The sequence below is a fragment of the Oryctolagus cuniculus genome, chromosome 4, assembly GCF_051225735.1.
Source record: "Oryctolagus cuniculus isolate XC-2025 breed Fujian yellow rabbit chromosome 4, ASM5122573v1, whole genome shotgun sequence".
Classification (NCBI taxonomy): domain Eukaryota; kingdom Metazoa; phylum Chordata; class Mammalia; order Lagomorpha; family Leporidae; genus Oryctolagus; species Oryctolagus cuniculus.
In genome coordinates this window covers 152,872,052-152,888,064 of record NC_142870.1, presented here as the reverse complement: position 1 = coordinate 152,888,064, position 16,013 = coordinate 152,872,052, and the positions used below count along the sequence as shown (strand labels likewise).

The window sequence follows — 16,013 nt, the reverse complement described above, 5'->3', positions numbered from 1 at the left end:
ACATCCATTGTTCCACTCCCTTCACTTAATCCTTCAAAAAAAAAAAACCTCTATGAATGCTAAGGACATAGCCGGTACTTAGTAAATGTTTATTTACCACGTGTCACAATTTATTGATGAAATACTATTCCATGTTAGGGAAAGACAATGAGTAGATTGTCTTGTGGCCTTTCTGCTCCTCTGTTGTTAGAGCTCTTCATCAGTGTGAGATGTTATGCCTTAATTAGAACTGTAAGTACCCATGAATACATTTAAATGATTGTAAATTTCAGAGATAATGTTTCCAATTCACATGCCTTAGTCTCCTTTTCTCTGTACCAACACTGTAATCAAGGTACAGGGTCTTATTTAAGCTAACAAATAATTATCCTTCATTACATAAGTAGTGTGTAACTTGACCTTAAAAGCCTGCTTAACTTGACAAGATGGCAATGAATTTAGCCACCAGCTGTGCCTACATGTACTTCCATAGTTTCTTGGTACCTATGAATAGGTCTTTATTTTGGAAGACTGAGAGAGTCCTTCATATTCCGACTAGTATCCAGAATTATTAGTGTTTCCAGGCCATAGCACTGCAAGATTTCACATGAATTTCTGTTGGAACTCAAAATACTTTTGAATCTGTGCCTTTTGTTCCTTTTGTTCATAGACCTACAGGTATTCATGCGTTTCTGAGATGTGTTCCTGTGATGTGCATATGTGCCGATTGCTTATCCTGTCTAAATTATTACCAAAAACTGGATGAAAAAAAAACTTCAACAGTATGAGATTTGAGTGTATATGAAATTGTTTAGAAGTAGAAAATATTTAAAGAGCTATAAGGAATCCAAATGATTTAAGATGGTTAAAAAGAAAACAAACCAAGATTTCAGTGAATATTTCTTTGACCTTAGAGTGATTAAAGGTTTCTTAACAATAGAAAAAGCAACAAGAGAACATAAAGTTACATCTAAATTATACATGAATTAAAAACCTTCAATCTTTTGAAAATCTAGACAGTTTGATAAAAAAAAGTTCTGGCTGATAAACGTGTGATGTTTTTGATGTATAAAAAACTTTCCTCTTGGATCAATAAGGTATACTAAAATAGAAGCAATATTATAATTATTATTAAAAGCAATGTTAATTTTTAAAAGCTTTATTTATTTGAATGGCAGAGTTAGAGAGGGAGAGAGCGGGAGAAAGAGATCCTCCATTGGGTGGTTCACTCCCCAAATGGCCACAAGACTAGGGCAGGGCCAGGCTGAAGCCAGGAACCAGGAGCTTCCAGCTTCCAGGTCTCCCACATGGCTGCAGGGGCCCAAACACTTGGGCCATCCTCTTCTGCTTTCTCAGGCCATCAGCAGGGAGCTGTACCTGAAGTGGAACAGCCAGGATGAGAACTGATACCCATATGGGATGCTGGTATTGTAGATGGTGGCTTTACATGCTATGTCACAACACCAACCCTCATCAACAATATTAATTTTTAAAAACATTCTGTGTTGGATATCCTTCTCCAGACTTTTCATATATTCTTTTAGCTTTCATTATAATTCTTTGAATAGATGCTATTACTCCATTTCACAGTTGAAGAAATTAAGATGCTGTTATTACTGCAGTTCACATGGGAGGCTAAGTAACTTGTTTATGCTGCAACAGCTAGTAAATTGTGTACTGTTCTTAACTGTAGGACTGGTTTTGTTGATTCTGGAGTGTGGCTTTGTTTTCCATGCTCTTAACCATTATCCTATACAGCCTAAAATGGGCAAAGGACAAGAAAGGAAGTTTTTAAAAGATGAGATAAATGACTCCAAAAGCATGAGCCTTTTGCAGTTTCACTAATAAATGCAAATTAAAATTAAAATACAATGTTTTTTCTTGCTAATAGGGTGATAACAATAAGAAATTCTTGTGGCATGGTGGTGGAAATGCATGAGTTTCAGCATGGGGTTAGAATGTGTGTCCCTGTTGGCGGAACGGATATGATTGAGGATAGATGTTCCAGGTTAAGGCTGGAAATCCTGCATCTGCCAGTAGGGAGTGGGCCGTTGTCTTTGGTCGCACTTCTGGAGGTCAGATTTTTGAGCTTCTAGTGTTCAGTCAGTTATATTCATGGCTGTTACATCGTATGCAAGATTGTCCTTTCCCTTCCCCGGATGAATAGGGTCTGGTGGGTGTGACTGCATGTGCACGTGTACAGGATGACTAGAGGTTACAGTGGCTTGCTTTTCAGCAAGTCTTTCAAGATATTGTTGCCAGGGTTTCAGCATTGATGATAAATTTTAAATTACAGGCTTATTTGGGGCATGATGGAATTTGAGAGAAAATTCGTAAAGCTGATCTTACTTGCCTCCACTGTTGACAAATGATTCTTGATGTCTGATTTGGTGCAGAATGCAGGGAATATAGGTCTAATTCCTTTATTCAAACTCAGTAAATGGTTTGGGACAATTAATTTCCAATTGTTTCCCAGTAGAGCAGATTTACTTGTATATTAATGAGGCACAGGTGTTAGGCCCCTGGTGTCTGCATGCCTGGGAGGCATATTTCAGTTGTTTATCTACTCAGCCATAGGTACTGCAAGGTATTCAGGCTTGCCTTTAACAGTTTTTACAGTGAGGCTTTTTAATTTTTTGATGCTTTTTTCAAATTTGCCCGCACCTGTTAAAATTTTAAAACTGATCATGTAGAAAGAAGTTGCAGAGATTTCAATAGTGAATAGCAGTAACAGCTAAAGAAAGTAGTCTTATAATACTTAACTGCCCAGCCTAACATGAAAGAGAAACAAGTTTATCTACACGAATATTTCATGTGAGAATTCAGTGTAATCAACAATTCACCTTTTTGTGTGTATTTTTTTGAGGAAATATGTCGTTGGCAGTCAAGTATTTATTTGGAGTCAAGTATTTATATTAATATTCATTTTTTTGTTTATTCACTGAACTGCACTACCAGCATTTTAGTGGAGATGGAATAGCCTCCTTAGACATTATGAATTTCAGTCGCTGGCATAATTATAGCTATCTACATATTCATTAAATCTACAGAAGAACTGTGTCCAAAAAGACAGCCATGCATTCAGAAACAGTACACAACTAAATATACACGTTTTAAAAGTTGCGTTTCTTAGACTTGTTTTAAAATTAATTTCCTGTAGCACTCCTCTCTAAGCAGAAGAATTCTAACAAAGGGATTCCCGTGCTTTGGTTTCTGTCCTGTAGGAAAGAATGGGAAGAACTATTTGTAAACAACAATTACTTGGCAACAATAAGGCAGAAGGGGATTCATGGGCAGCTGAGAAGCAGCAGGTTCCGCAGCATTTGCTGGAAGGTAAGAAGAAAATATTTATTTACAGTTTGTGATTGCAATAGATCAACACATTACCTGGTGCCCTGGAAGATTACCCATGAAGGGGATCGCTGAATTTTCCAAGCGACTTCACTCCCAGTGTTTGGCCATTCCTGTTTATCTTTCACAGGACATTTCCTAATGCGATTGAACCACCTTAGTCCTGAGTAACTGGTGATGATAAAGCAATCATTTGAAATAACCATCTTTTCTTCTTTTGATGGCGCAAAAATCAGAGCAACACTTCTGTGTTCTCCAAAAATGTTTGCAGAAATTCTTGAGCTGGGCAGGAAAGGGAGGGGGCAATTAGCTTGCAGGTTCTTACTGTATCAAGTGTCATCATTTAGTCATCCTCGCTTTTCTTTTCATAAATAGAAGATCGAAAGAATTTTTCACATTTCTTTTGTTTAAAAGCACAGAAGTCAAGGCAACAAGGAGAAGTAGAAGGAAATTGGGTTAGTGTCTTTGAAGGAAAGAGCCTGTGGTTACCAAAACTGGTATTTTTTTAATTGCTTTGAAATAGTATCCCCTTTTGTTCTCCAAAAATGAATTAATTGGGATTTAGACTGGCTTCTAAAATGACTTCTACCGAAAGTTTTTAGGATTATCTGCATAAATTGAGCATACTGTGTCTGTGCAAGTAAAGACAGTAAGAAATGCATGATATATGGGACAGTTTTAGATTTAATAATTTAGATTTAATAATTAAAATACATTTTTCTTCTGTTATATGCAGCAGTAAAGGCAGGAGACCTGCTGCTAAAATATTTGTATACAAATATTTGTATACCACCCCCATTCCCTGTTGTTTAACTTTTAGTATTCTTCATTTGCTAAATTTAAACCCAAATCCAGATTTATTTTAATGTTTTATTAAACTAAATTAAATCAGATTTGTCTTTTTAAGAGTGCTTGTTTTCTAAGCTGATTGCCAGTTATAAATTACATTTTTGTTGTTGTAAGAGGAATCACTTCGCCTTGCAGACTGTGACCTCTGTCCCCACACTGCTTTTCTCTACTCATGACCTGTTCGTTTTAAAACAGAGCCTTATACCTAGAGTTGATTCATTGGACCTTGTGCTTCTTAATAACCCCTGCCACTTCCATTAACATTGAAATCATACTCAAGTATGATTCAAACCTCAGTAAATTTTTCTTAATTTTTAATATAAATGTGGAGAGGGTTTTGACATGAGACATCATAAATATCATAGTTCTTTTCAATTTTTAGGTGATTGAGTTTGGCCTAGTTTCACATTTTATTATGATTTGTATGAAGATTTTGTTTTTTTTCTTGACAGCTATTTCTTTGTGTTCTTCCTCAAGATAAAAGTCAGTGGATAAGTAGAATTAAAGAATTAAGAGCATGGTATAGCAACATTAAAGAAATAGTAAGTAAATAGTAAATTTAATTGATGTAATTGTTTTCTTGTATATTCTGTATGGGTCAGAATCTCTGATCTTTGTGTTTTTTTCTTTCCCAGCATATCACAAACCCAAGGAAGGTTGTTGGCCATCAAGATTTGATGATCAATAATCCCCTTTCACAGGACGAAGGGGTAAAGTTTGTATTCATCTCTCAGCCTCTTTTAGCTGTAGGAAAAGGCCAGTGTGACCAGTTACCAGTCGTTCTGTGTTACAATACCCAGTGTATTTCTTACTGCACATACGGTAATGCTAAAACCTGATGGATATTGCCGGACTGTGTTCTGTAGGAGGTGTAGGAGCTCTTTCTGCAGAAAGGCACCGAGAGATGTCCCAGGGGTCATTGAGAAGGAAGGGTTACAGGCGAGCGTGAAGTTGACGCCAGAGCCAGGTTGCCAAGGCTGCAGGGGACAGGGTGGCTGAGGACAGACAAGGGTTCATCTTGAAGGCCTAACTCCCAGGGAGAAAGAAGTAAATATGGAGGAAGCAAACAAATACAGAAAAAGATCAGGCCTACCTCTACTCATATTCCAGGGAAGACTGCAGGCTACTTTCAAGATACTGGGTAACTTCTTGAATTGCTGCTGCTCTGATTTCTATTTACCTGAAAAAGTGGAGGGGAGAGTTTCTCTTTAATATATATTTTCCCCCGATTATGTATATGATTAGCATAATTCAGTCCTCGGTACAGCAGCATAAAATAATCAAGTAACTTTTTTTTCGGATTTATTTATTTATTTGAAAGAGTTACACAGAGAGAGGAGAGGCAGAGAGAGAGAGAGAGAAAAAGAGAGAGAGAGAAGTCTCCCATCTGCTGGTTCAGTCCCCAGTTGGCTGCAACAGCTGGAGCTGCGCTGATCTGAAGCCAGGAGCCAGGAGCTACCTCCCAGTCTTCCCACATAGGTGCAGGGGCTCAGAAACTCAGGCCATCTTCTACTGCCTTCCCAGGCCATAGCAGAGAACTGGATCAAAAGTGGAGCAGACAGGACTTGAATTGGCACCCATATAAGATGCCCACACTGCAGGCAGTGGCTTTACCCACTACACCACAGCACCAGCAAGTAATTTTTAAAACTTTCCTTAAATTCACATTTTAAAATGTACATAGAGCCGGCACCACGGCTCACTAGGCTAATCCTTCGCCTGCGGCGCTGGCACCCCAGGTTCTAGTCCCAGTTGGGGCGCCGGATTCTGTCCCGGTCTCTCCTCTTCCAGTCCAGCTCTCTGCTGTGGCCCGGGAAGGCAGTGGAGGATGGCCCAAGTGCTTGGGCCCTGCACCCACGTGGGAGACCAGGAGGAAGCACCTGGCTCCTGGCTTTGGATTGGTGCAGTGCGCCGGCCGCGGCGGCCATTTGGAGGGTGAACCAACAGAAGGAAGACCTTTCTCTCTTTCTCTTTCTCACTTTCTAACTCTGCCTGTCAAAAAAAATGTACTTAAAACTTATTAGGTTATAAAAAAAACCTTTATAGAAAACAGTACATGCCTTTTGTAGTGCATTGGTTATTCAGGTCAGATTGAAGCTGGGAGCACTTGGCCAATGGCTCCTACTGTAATCCTTTTGTTGTTTAGGAGAGTAGCAAGTACAGACCAGTCAAAAATATTGTTCACTTGATATAGGTAATAGAAATTTTTTAAGATATAAGCAATAATAACAATCTGGAAAAATTGATATTAGAATAAGGATGTGCTTTTGAGATTAATAAAAATTAGCATAAGCTCAGTTTTCTTATCTGAAATATAAAATAACTCAGGGAAGGGTAAATCTAGTCATTTAAATTAGTAAATTGGAGCAGGGCAGGGGTTTTAGCTTAGTGGTATACGATGCCATTTAAAACTCCTAGGACCCACAGTGGACTACTTGAGTTTGTATTCTGGGCTGTGGCTCCTGACTCCAGCTTCTTGCCAAGGTAGAACCTAGGAGGTAGCAGTGATCGTCCAACTAGATGAGTTCCTGCCACCCAGGATAGACCTGGATTGAGCTCCTGACTCCCGGCTTCAGACCTGGCCCAGCCCGGGCCATTGCAGGCATTTGCGGAGTGAACTACCTGCCTGTATCTCTCCTTCTTGAATTTTTAAAAGTTATTAAATTGACATCATAAAAGTCAACAAAGGTGTGAGCTTATTTCAGATGAATTGTTCTTCTTATTCCAGAGTCTTTGGAACAAATTCTTCCAAGATAAAGAACTTCGATCAATGATTGAACAAGATGTCAAAAGAACGTATGTAGAACTGTTTGCAAGTTATTTCTAATAATTCAAGTTGGTGTCACTTCTTTATAATTTTAGCAGAATACAAAATCCATAGAGGAGCCATACTTAATTAAATGCAGTATTCTACTTGTGTTAACAATAAAGTTTTTTAACCAAATATTTTAATAAATACTATTTTCCATTCCCAGCATACAGATTCCTATGTTCCCTTTAAAAAAATAAATTACATTTGTAGTGCTGATGATCTTTAAATATTATTTAATCAGTTCTGTCAATGCCCAACAGTTATTTGAAGTCATGTGAATCTGATAAAGTTGTACTGTGTAGTCATTATATTGGTATTGCTAGAAAAACTTATCTCTTGCTATTTGTGTTTGAATTCCTTTCTTACCAAATGACTTTTTAAGTAACAACCATTATTCTCATTTTTCTTCCTCTTGAGACCATTCATTTGTGTAAGCAGCCTCTTCTCTCCTCTGCTCAGTACTTCCATCATGAAAGAAAAGTTCATTTAGCACGTGGGTAATGTCCGTAGCTATTAGATATTGGACTTCATCATTCTTGGTCATCCAGTGGAAGCACATGGAATCTGTGTCAGAAGATCCTAGAGTGGCTTTTAGCTAATTTACTCTCTAATTGTGGACAGTTTACTTCCAACATCTTTCCTTCTCAGTTTGCTCTGATGCGTATGAAATGAAGGTAATAGTGACCACCTCTCAGGACTTTTGTAGATTAGTAAGTACAGGTTGAGTATTCCTTCTCCAAAAGTTGTGGGTTCTGAAATGTTTCTGATTTTGCAGTTTTTTGGATTTTAGAATAGTTACATTGACTTTCCTGAGTCATCATCCCTAATCCAAAAATCCAGTTTTGGATTGGATTAGAGATGCTCAACTTGTAGATGTAGTAATGCTAGTAAATTAGGTTCATGCTTTAAACTGTAAGGCATCACATAAATATTAGTAAGGTTAATTTAATCACGAGGGCCTGGGACTAGCCATGGATGCAGTGACAATGTCATGAGTACCCCAGTGGCTTCCTCTACATCCTTCTGTAGCCTTACCCGTGTGCTCCGCTTTCAGCTCCTACTATGTGTTACAATACCCAGACCTCTGGATTTCCACATTCACCTCCTCCCCTGTACCAAAACTGAATAGTCAGATGATGTGGTCTGCTGGTAAGGTTACCTGCATTTTAACGATGGAATTTTCTATCTTAAAATGAAAATCATTCAGAGGAACTGAGAGTTCCAAGTAAGCACAGCTATAGATAACTGTGGATGCTGAGGGAGAGCATTTGGTTGGCTTGGAGTGCCCAGTTAGCTCACTCTGTAGGGAGGCTACTCTAAAAGTGTCAGGTGTTACTGTTTCATCTCCCCAGTGTACAGTTCCAGAAAGTACATCATCATTGCATTGTCACTCAAGAGACACACAAGAAATATTTGAATAAAACGGAAGAAGGCATTTCCTCAGTAACCATTGAAGTATCTGGGCAATCAGGCAGTAAAGCAGACCTCATAAAATCAGAATGTGCAACATTGATTGTTAACCAAGCAGTAAAGGTATCTCTTTTAAAAACTCCTAGGCAGTTATCGTTACAAATTTGACAACTTCAGATTGGTCTGTCTCCTAACTAGGATTATAATTAATCTCTCTATGCATGGATAATGGAAATGGAGGGACTATGGCAACTATGCAGATTCACACACTCAGATGCCATGGGAGCCAGATTAGTTAAAAGAAACAGCAACCAAGGCGGAAGGAGGGAGGTGGATAAAACTCTGATAGCCACACCAAACAGGAAGTGAGGTTGGGAGCTTGCTCAGCATTTTGACTACTTGGCTCAAATATTTCTGTTGCACAGTGTAATATCAAAGTGTTCTTTTTTTTTAATAAAGATTTTTTTTTTTTGAAAGGTAGAGTGAACAGAGAAGGAAACGAGAGAGAGAAATCCTTTATCTACTGGTTCACTCCCCAAGCGGCTGCAGTGGGTAGGGCTGGGGAAGACCGAAGCAAGGAATCAGGATCCCCATCCAGGTGTCCCACATGGGTAGCAGAGGCCCAAGGACTTGAGCCATCTTTGGCTGTTTTCCTAGGCATGTTAGCAGGAATCTGGTTAGGAAAGGGAACAGCACTCTGCTATGGGAGGCAATTGTTGCAGGCAACCACTTCACCTGCTGTTTTCCAACACCAGCCCCAAGTGTCAGTTCTTGAAAACTGTATTCTTTCAGCTGTTTGGTTTTCTGTTTTCTGTGTTTTTTTTTTCATAACAATATAAAATACAAAAATATTAAGGTACAAATACAGATTATATATAAATAAATTTTTCTCAGACCTCTCTCCACCAGTATATTTTAATTAACATTGTAAAACCAAGATTCAGAGAAAGCACTTAGGAAATGCAATAAGTTCATTTGTAGCTAGAGGGCTTCCCTCTCTTTTCTTCCTTGAAGGCTGTCCAAGGCCTTGTCCATGTTTAGAGAGTCTCCAAGCCTCCTCTCCATACATGTTCTGGCAAAGAACTTAGTGTGTAAAGTAAAGTGGTCAGTCTAATTTTAAAGCCACCAAATTGCTTAATCACAAAACCTGAACTGCTTGAATAATTTTATACTGTGTGTCTTTCTAAGGTGCAACATGCTCTCACGTCCATGTCTCTCAATCCCGTCTGTAAAGCAGTTCATAACATAGAGAAGAAGCAAAGTACAGCTCAGAGAAGCTTGTACAGCGCTGTTCGTACCCTAGAATCTGTAATTAGAATTTTGACTTTGTAAAATGTACCTTGATTATCTGTTACGTTCCAGTCTCATCTTTGCATGAGGGGAGCAGAGTGGTGAGTGACATGGCCAAGGTCCTCCTATCACAGAATGTGTATTTTCCTGTGGTGGAGGAGCAGGGCTGAGATGTACAGGAAGAGGAGGGTAACTTGCAGGTGATGGTTACTCTGAAAGAATCAAGCAGGGTAGGAGGATACTTAGAATCTGCTAGAGGGATGGCTACCTTAGGACTTGTGATCAGAGACCGCATCTCTGAACAAACGATATTTGAGCTGAGATGTGAAAATATTTTAAAAGTTAGACATGTGAGAGTGTAGGAGATTGTTCTGGCAGAGGGAATTGGGAACGTGAAGTCTCAATGAAAATGAGCTCCGTGTTGAGAGAAACAAAAGGAAGACAGGTGTGACCACAGCCAGCTGATGTATAGCGGGGAATCTGAGAAGAGGGCAAAGGCTAGACAGAGTCTTACAGCAGTGAGAAGTTTGCATTTTATTTCCATTGCAATTGGCAGCTATTGGTGAGTACTGAGCAGGGGTGTCTTACCTAAAAAGATAATTGTGGCTGCCGCAGTGGGATGAAGGTGAATGTGAGAACAGAACCTGGAATAGGGTCTAGGAGCCTATTGGCAGTGTTCCAAGTCAGGTAATGTTCGTAACTTAAACTAAAGACCATGAGTAGAGAAATGAAGGATATAAAGCTGATAGTTTTAAATACAGGTTAGAGGATCATTAGACGTAACAGTCCTATGTTCTTTAGTTTTATTCCGTTTTTATTGCTATTTCAAGTATTTTTGCCTCTTACATACAGTCTCTTAATTGTTTAATTTTTCTCTTTGGGTCTACTATCTTTCCACATCCAGTCCTTTCCATGTATTGTAATCACACTTCTCCCAGCGCATTTACAGTCTTGCTACTTGCCTACTTCAGAACCCTCTGTGACTCTCCATGGCCTGCACACACATCAGTCCTAACACATACTCAGTTCCCTTTTAGACCAGTGATCCAGCATTACTCTGTGAGCAAGTGTTATGCTTTCCTTTTTCAGTGCTTTGGAATATTCCATACTCCGCCCTGCTTCCTTCCACTACTCTGTGAGGGATTCTTGACAATTTATTCTTCAAGGGCTCAGTTCGTCACCACAAAGTATTTTCTAGTCTTGATAATTATAAGTAATCTGTGCTTATTTGGAGTTCAATGGCATTTTCTTAATGACTTCATAACGATAGCATTTAGGGTTTTCTTTGGTCATGGGTTTTATCTAGATTCATCTGTCAATGCATTCAGAACATTTATGTTAATATCTTCAGGTTAGGAGTCACTGGAGTTGTGAAGATAAATACAACATGGACCTTTAAGAACTCCAAAGTCTAATAGAGCAAGCAGGGAAAAAACAAACTTCAAATTCAGAATAACTGGTGCTTTAATAGAGGCAGGCTGTGGGTACTTCAGAAAGCTCACAAACAGGAGCTGTTATGGCATCAGATGAAGCCATTGCCTCCAATCCAGCTCCCTGCTCACCAGGCTGGGAAAGCAGCAGAGGGCGACTCAAAGACTTGGGCCCCTGCACTTGTGTGGGAGAACTGTGCGGAATTCCTGGTTGCTGGCTTCGGACTGGACCAGACCTAGCTGTTGCACCATTTGGGGAGTGAACCAGCAGATGGAAGATCTCTCTCTCTCTCTCTTTCTCCCTTCTCCCCTCCTCCTTCCCTCCCTCCCTGCCGGTTAAATAAGTAAATCTACAAAAAAGAAGGAAGTTACTAATATCAACCTTCTAGTATAAGTTTAAATAAGATCATTTGACTTTATGAGATGTGTTTTTGTCATTATTATTGATTTTTTAAAATATTTATTTTATTTGAAAGAGTTACAGAGAGAGGGAGAGACAGAGAGAGATCTTCCATCTGCTGGTTCACTCCTCAAATGTCCATAATGGCCATGGCTGGGCCTGTCCGGAGCCAGGAACTTCTTCCAGCTATCTCCACATGGGTGCAGGGGCCCAAGAATTTGGGCCATCTTCTATCACTTTCCCAGGCACATTAGCAGGGAGCTGGATCAGAAGTGGAGCAGCCAGCACTCTGGCACCCATATGAGATGCTGGCACTGCAGACGGGGGCTTTAAAACCTGCTGAGCCACAGCACTAGCCACATTGTTATTGAATTTAATTGATTTGGATATGTCAGTGTATTAAATGTTGCCTCTCCCTTCAACTAATTTTAATATTCTTTTATGCCACTAGCCCCTCCCCCCCTTTTCTTTAAGGCCTCAAAGGGTTTTACATTCATTTCAATTAAGTGTTCTGTATCTCAACATAATGAATTTACTATTTCCGTTTTTATTATTGAAAAAACTGATAATCAAAAGTAAATCAAGGAACTTCCAATTTACAGCAATTCTAATTCAAAGCTTCAGTTACGTATTCTGAACAAGTTTTGCCATGTTTCAAAAGTTTTAACATTAAATGAAATTCAGCATTATTTAAAATTGTGAGAAATAATGAGTTCAAGAAAAAATATTATTTCCATATTAGTTGCCAAAGAAGTATGTTATTTGGTCTGTCAAGGTCTATTCTAAAAATATATATACAGCATCTATGACATCATTTGCAAATTAACATTTATAAGCTATTGCCAAATAGTCTCATCTTCAAATGTGTTCTCTCTCTCAAATTAAATGATTAAAATTCTGTAACCTACTTTTATCATTTTAACTGACCATATTTAAACATTTATCTGATTGTTGGAAATGTTAGCCATTATCTTCAATTTTTAAGTCTTTTGTGTTTCTAGTTATTGTAGCTGACATTTTGGTTAGTATATTTGTCAGTTATTTTCTGTTTGCTATGTGAATATCCATGCCATGGTTAGATTTTTAAAGATGGAACATTCTCATTTAATGCTTAATTTTGTTTGAGGCTTAAATGTGGGCCAAACGTCAGAAATAATCTACTTAATCAAACTTTGATATTTTAATACTATCATTTGATATTTTTGGATTTTTTAATAATTGCTAAAATTCTCTTTGTAAACTATAGACCTGTGCTGTCCAGTTTGATAGACACCAGTTATATTTGACTATTTAAATTTAAACTAAGTGTAAATTAAGTTTAAAATTGAGTCTTTATTCATGATAGCCATATTCAAATGCTAATGGCAACTGTAATGGGGACAGCATCATATATAATTCACTTTTGTATTGTTGCATAGTATATTTATTTCTACATTTTTTATTCATGTTGGACTTTTACATTTGACCTATGCTAAATATCTTTACTTTTATTTGCTTTCTCTCTCTTTAAGAAAACCATGAATTTTTATAGTACATAAATTTTAGCTGTGTTTTTGGTCAGTTGTAGTTATGTTACACTGTAGTATATGGCTGGAAACTGAACTACTTTTGAAAATTTTTTTTTATTCGTGTGAAAAAAAGTAATTTACCAGAGGTGACAGTGAGGTGTTATGTTTTGTTTTGCTTTTTTTTTTATTTGCTTTAAAGACTATCACCTTCTTAATTCTCATTTTGGAAGAAACACTTCCAGTACTTTGGTCCATTGATTGTCCCACTTTACAAAGTTAAAATGTCCTAAATGTCAGTGTATTTTACACAGTTTCCTCCAAGCCCAGTTTTTATTTAAATAAAAAAATAAATTCCTCAGGGAAGGAGGATTTTATAAGCAATTTCAGAGCAGAATTGATTTTGGTGTGTGTTAATGCAGACAATCTGCCCAGTGTTAAAATGTTAAGGAGAAAAAAAAAATACAAGCTGCCATATTCGTGTGATCACACCAAAATAGCAGCTTGTATTTATATTTTCAGTCTCCTCGAGGTGGACTGCAGGCACACGTGAACGAGTGGATGTACTTGGTGTTGTGTTGTGATTTTATTTAATGTAGGCAAAGTACATGCTTGTGCATGCACGACCAGCCCTCACATATGCACTTGTTCACAGCCGAGAAAGTGAGAACTACAACACAAGCCGCTCTCTAAGAGTCGTCGGCAACCTGTGTGTGTGCTTTTCAAATATTAAAGAGGGAGAGAAACAGATTTTCAGGAATACGAGAAACAATTTCTCTTGTCAAATGGCCTATCCTCTTTCCTTGTTTGATATACAAGGTAAAAACAAAATAATTATTGTTGCACATATATGTTTAGTACTATGTGTTTTCCTCTTCCACTTGTGTTTTAGTGTGTTTTTGCCATTTCTGTTCCATATAAGCTTGCAAATTCTAAGCATACATTTATACTAATTTATGAGCATTTTAAAAACCTTCACTTTTTTTAGTATCTCAGTGAAAATAAAGGCTTATTTGCTGCAGAACAGACATTTCAGGGCTCTGGTGAGCAGCCTGATGCTCCTGATCTTTGGAACTGGTGAGCGATATACGTGGAGGGCAGCACTGTCGTGTTACACTGAGCTGCGTACCAGCAGGTGTGTGCTCTGCACATCTTCTTTGTTTTAAATTAGCCAAATTTGTTAGTTGTGGGCTTGTATGGTTAAGAGAAGGTAAAATCTGGTGGATGGTCAAGTACCATTCCATCCTGAAATGTTACCAGCAGCCATCCTGTGCTTTGGAGAGTAACACAGTCTTTTCAGAACATTTAGGCAAAGTTGGAATTGAAGCTACTTCAGTACGTTGGGGCTAAGATTTTAAATTTCTTTTCTTTTTATCCTTAGTTGTTGAAAAATTGCAAAATAAACTTTGTATTCCCGGTCATTATTTTCTTTATTAATTGCAACAACAACTCAAAGGCGGCAGCACCCTGCCCAGGATTCTCTTCTGCTTCACCTTCCCAGTCCTAGTCCCTGAGTGCATAGACTTCATTTTCCTTTTCCTCGCTGTGTATGTTTGTGGGTTTGTAGGTGTATTTGCTCTTTCAACAAATACTACTTGAGAAATTAGTATGTACCAGCTACTGCTATAGAAGTTGAATATTCTTTTTTTTTCCCCCAAAGAAACCTTTTATTTAAGGAATAGAAATTTCCTAAGTATAACTTTAGGAATATAGTGATTCTTCCCACCACACCCACCATCCCACCCACACTCCCACCTCTCCTCCTCCTCCTTCTCCCATTCCCAGTCCCATTTTCCATTAAGATTCATTTTCAATTAACTTTATACACAGAAGACCAACCCTATACTAAGTAAAGATTTCAACAATTTGTGCACACACTCACATACACACACAAAAAAAAAACCTGAGAACAAGTTTTACAGTTAACTCTCATAATATAACACATTGAAGACAGAGGTCCTGCATGGCAAGTTAGTGCACAGTGACTCCTATTGTTAATTTAACAATTAACACTTTATGTATGATGTCAATGACCACCTGAGGTTCTTGACGTGAGCTGCCTAGGCTATGGAAGCCTTTTGAATCCACAAACTCCATCTGTATTTAGACAAGGCCATAAGCAAAATAGAAGTCTCTCCTCCCTTTAGAGAAAAGTACATCCTTCTTTGATGGCCATTCTTTCCACTGAGGTCTCACTCACAGAGATCCTTCATGTAGGACATTTTTTGCCACAGTGTCATGGCTTTCCATGCCTGAAATGCTCTCCTGGGCTTCAGCAATTCTAATGAAGGCAAGACTGCACAATGTATAGAACTTTTTACCTACCATGCATTTTTTATTATATATAGTAAAATTACATGTATTTAAAATTATCTTTCAAATATGTATTTTCTCTTCTACATCTTAAGCTCTGATGTCTTCTGTTTTGTATCATCATATTCCCCATAGGAGCCATTTGTGTTATTAGTAGCTGTTTAGTTAAAACATTTCATTTTGCCAAAGAGAGAATGTGACAAGTAAGCTGATAGAACTTAATGGCTAAAGTGGAAATGAGGTCTTTCTTCAATTCTGTAATTTGTGTTCATCTTGTTTGCTTCTTCAGTTGCAGAAGCATTTAGTGCCTTCAGTGTGCAAAGCACTCTATGAAGCAGATGCCTGAAACGTAAATGAACCCAGGTCTTGAGTCTTACTCAGAAAGAGTTGGAGACTAAATAAGTTAATACTGTTTCTGCCCACTGGGTTCCTTTATTCCAATGCAGTGTATGCAGTGTTTGTCAGCTTTGGAAATATTGACATTTGGGGCCAGTCTTTTGTTGTGAGAGGCTGTTATGTGCAGGGTAGTATGTTTCGCAGTATCATTGACTGCCAGGGGTTCTGAGAAGCAAGCTTTAAAAATCTTTGGGGACTTTTGTGTGACTTAAGGATTCTTTCAGGCATCACCTTAGAGCTTTCGGAAATTTTAACAGAGTTTTACAGTCACACTTTTG

The 16,013-nt window shown here is 38.2% G+C and overlaps 1 protein-coding gene across 18 annotated transcripts in view; it reads left to right on the top strand.

Annotated features, from left to right (window-relative positions):
* Positions 1-16,013, top strand: part of TBC1D5 (TBC1 domain family member 5) — a 605,221-nt gene that overhangs the window by 331,027 nt on the left and 258,181 nt on the right. For all 18 annotated transcript variants that reach the window (XM_089332288.1, XM_070072843.2, XM_017346738.4 and 15 more), the window contains 4 exons: positions 3,204-3,312; positions 4,632-4,721; positions 4,815-4,889; positions 6,908-6,975. In XM_089332288.1, the coding sequence (XP_089188414.1) occupies positions 3,204-3,312; positions 4,632-4,721; positions 4,815-4,889; positions 6,908-6,975 (342 nt within the window). The remainder of the gene's footprint in view (positions 1-3,203; positions 3,313-4,631; positions 4,722-4,814; positions 4,890-6,907; positions 6,976-16,013) is intronic.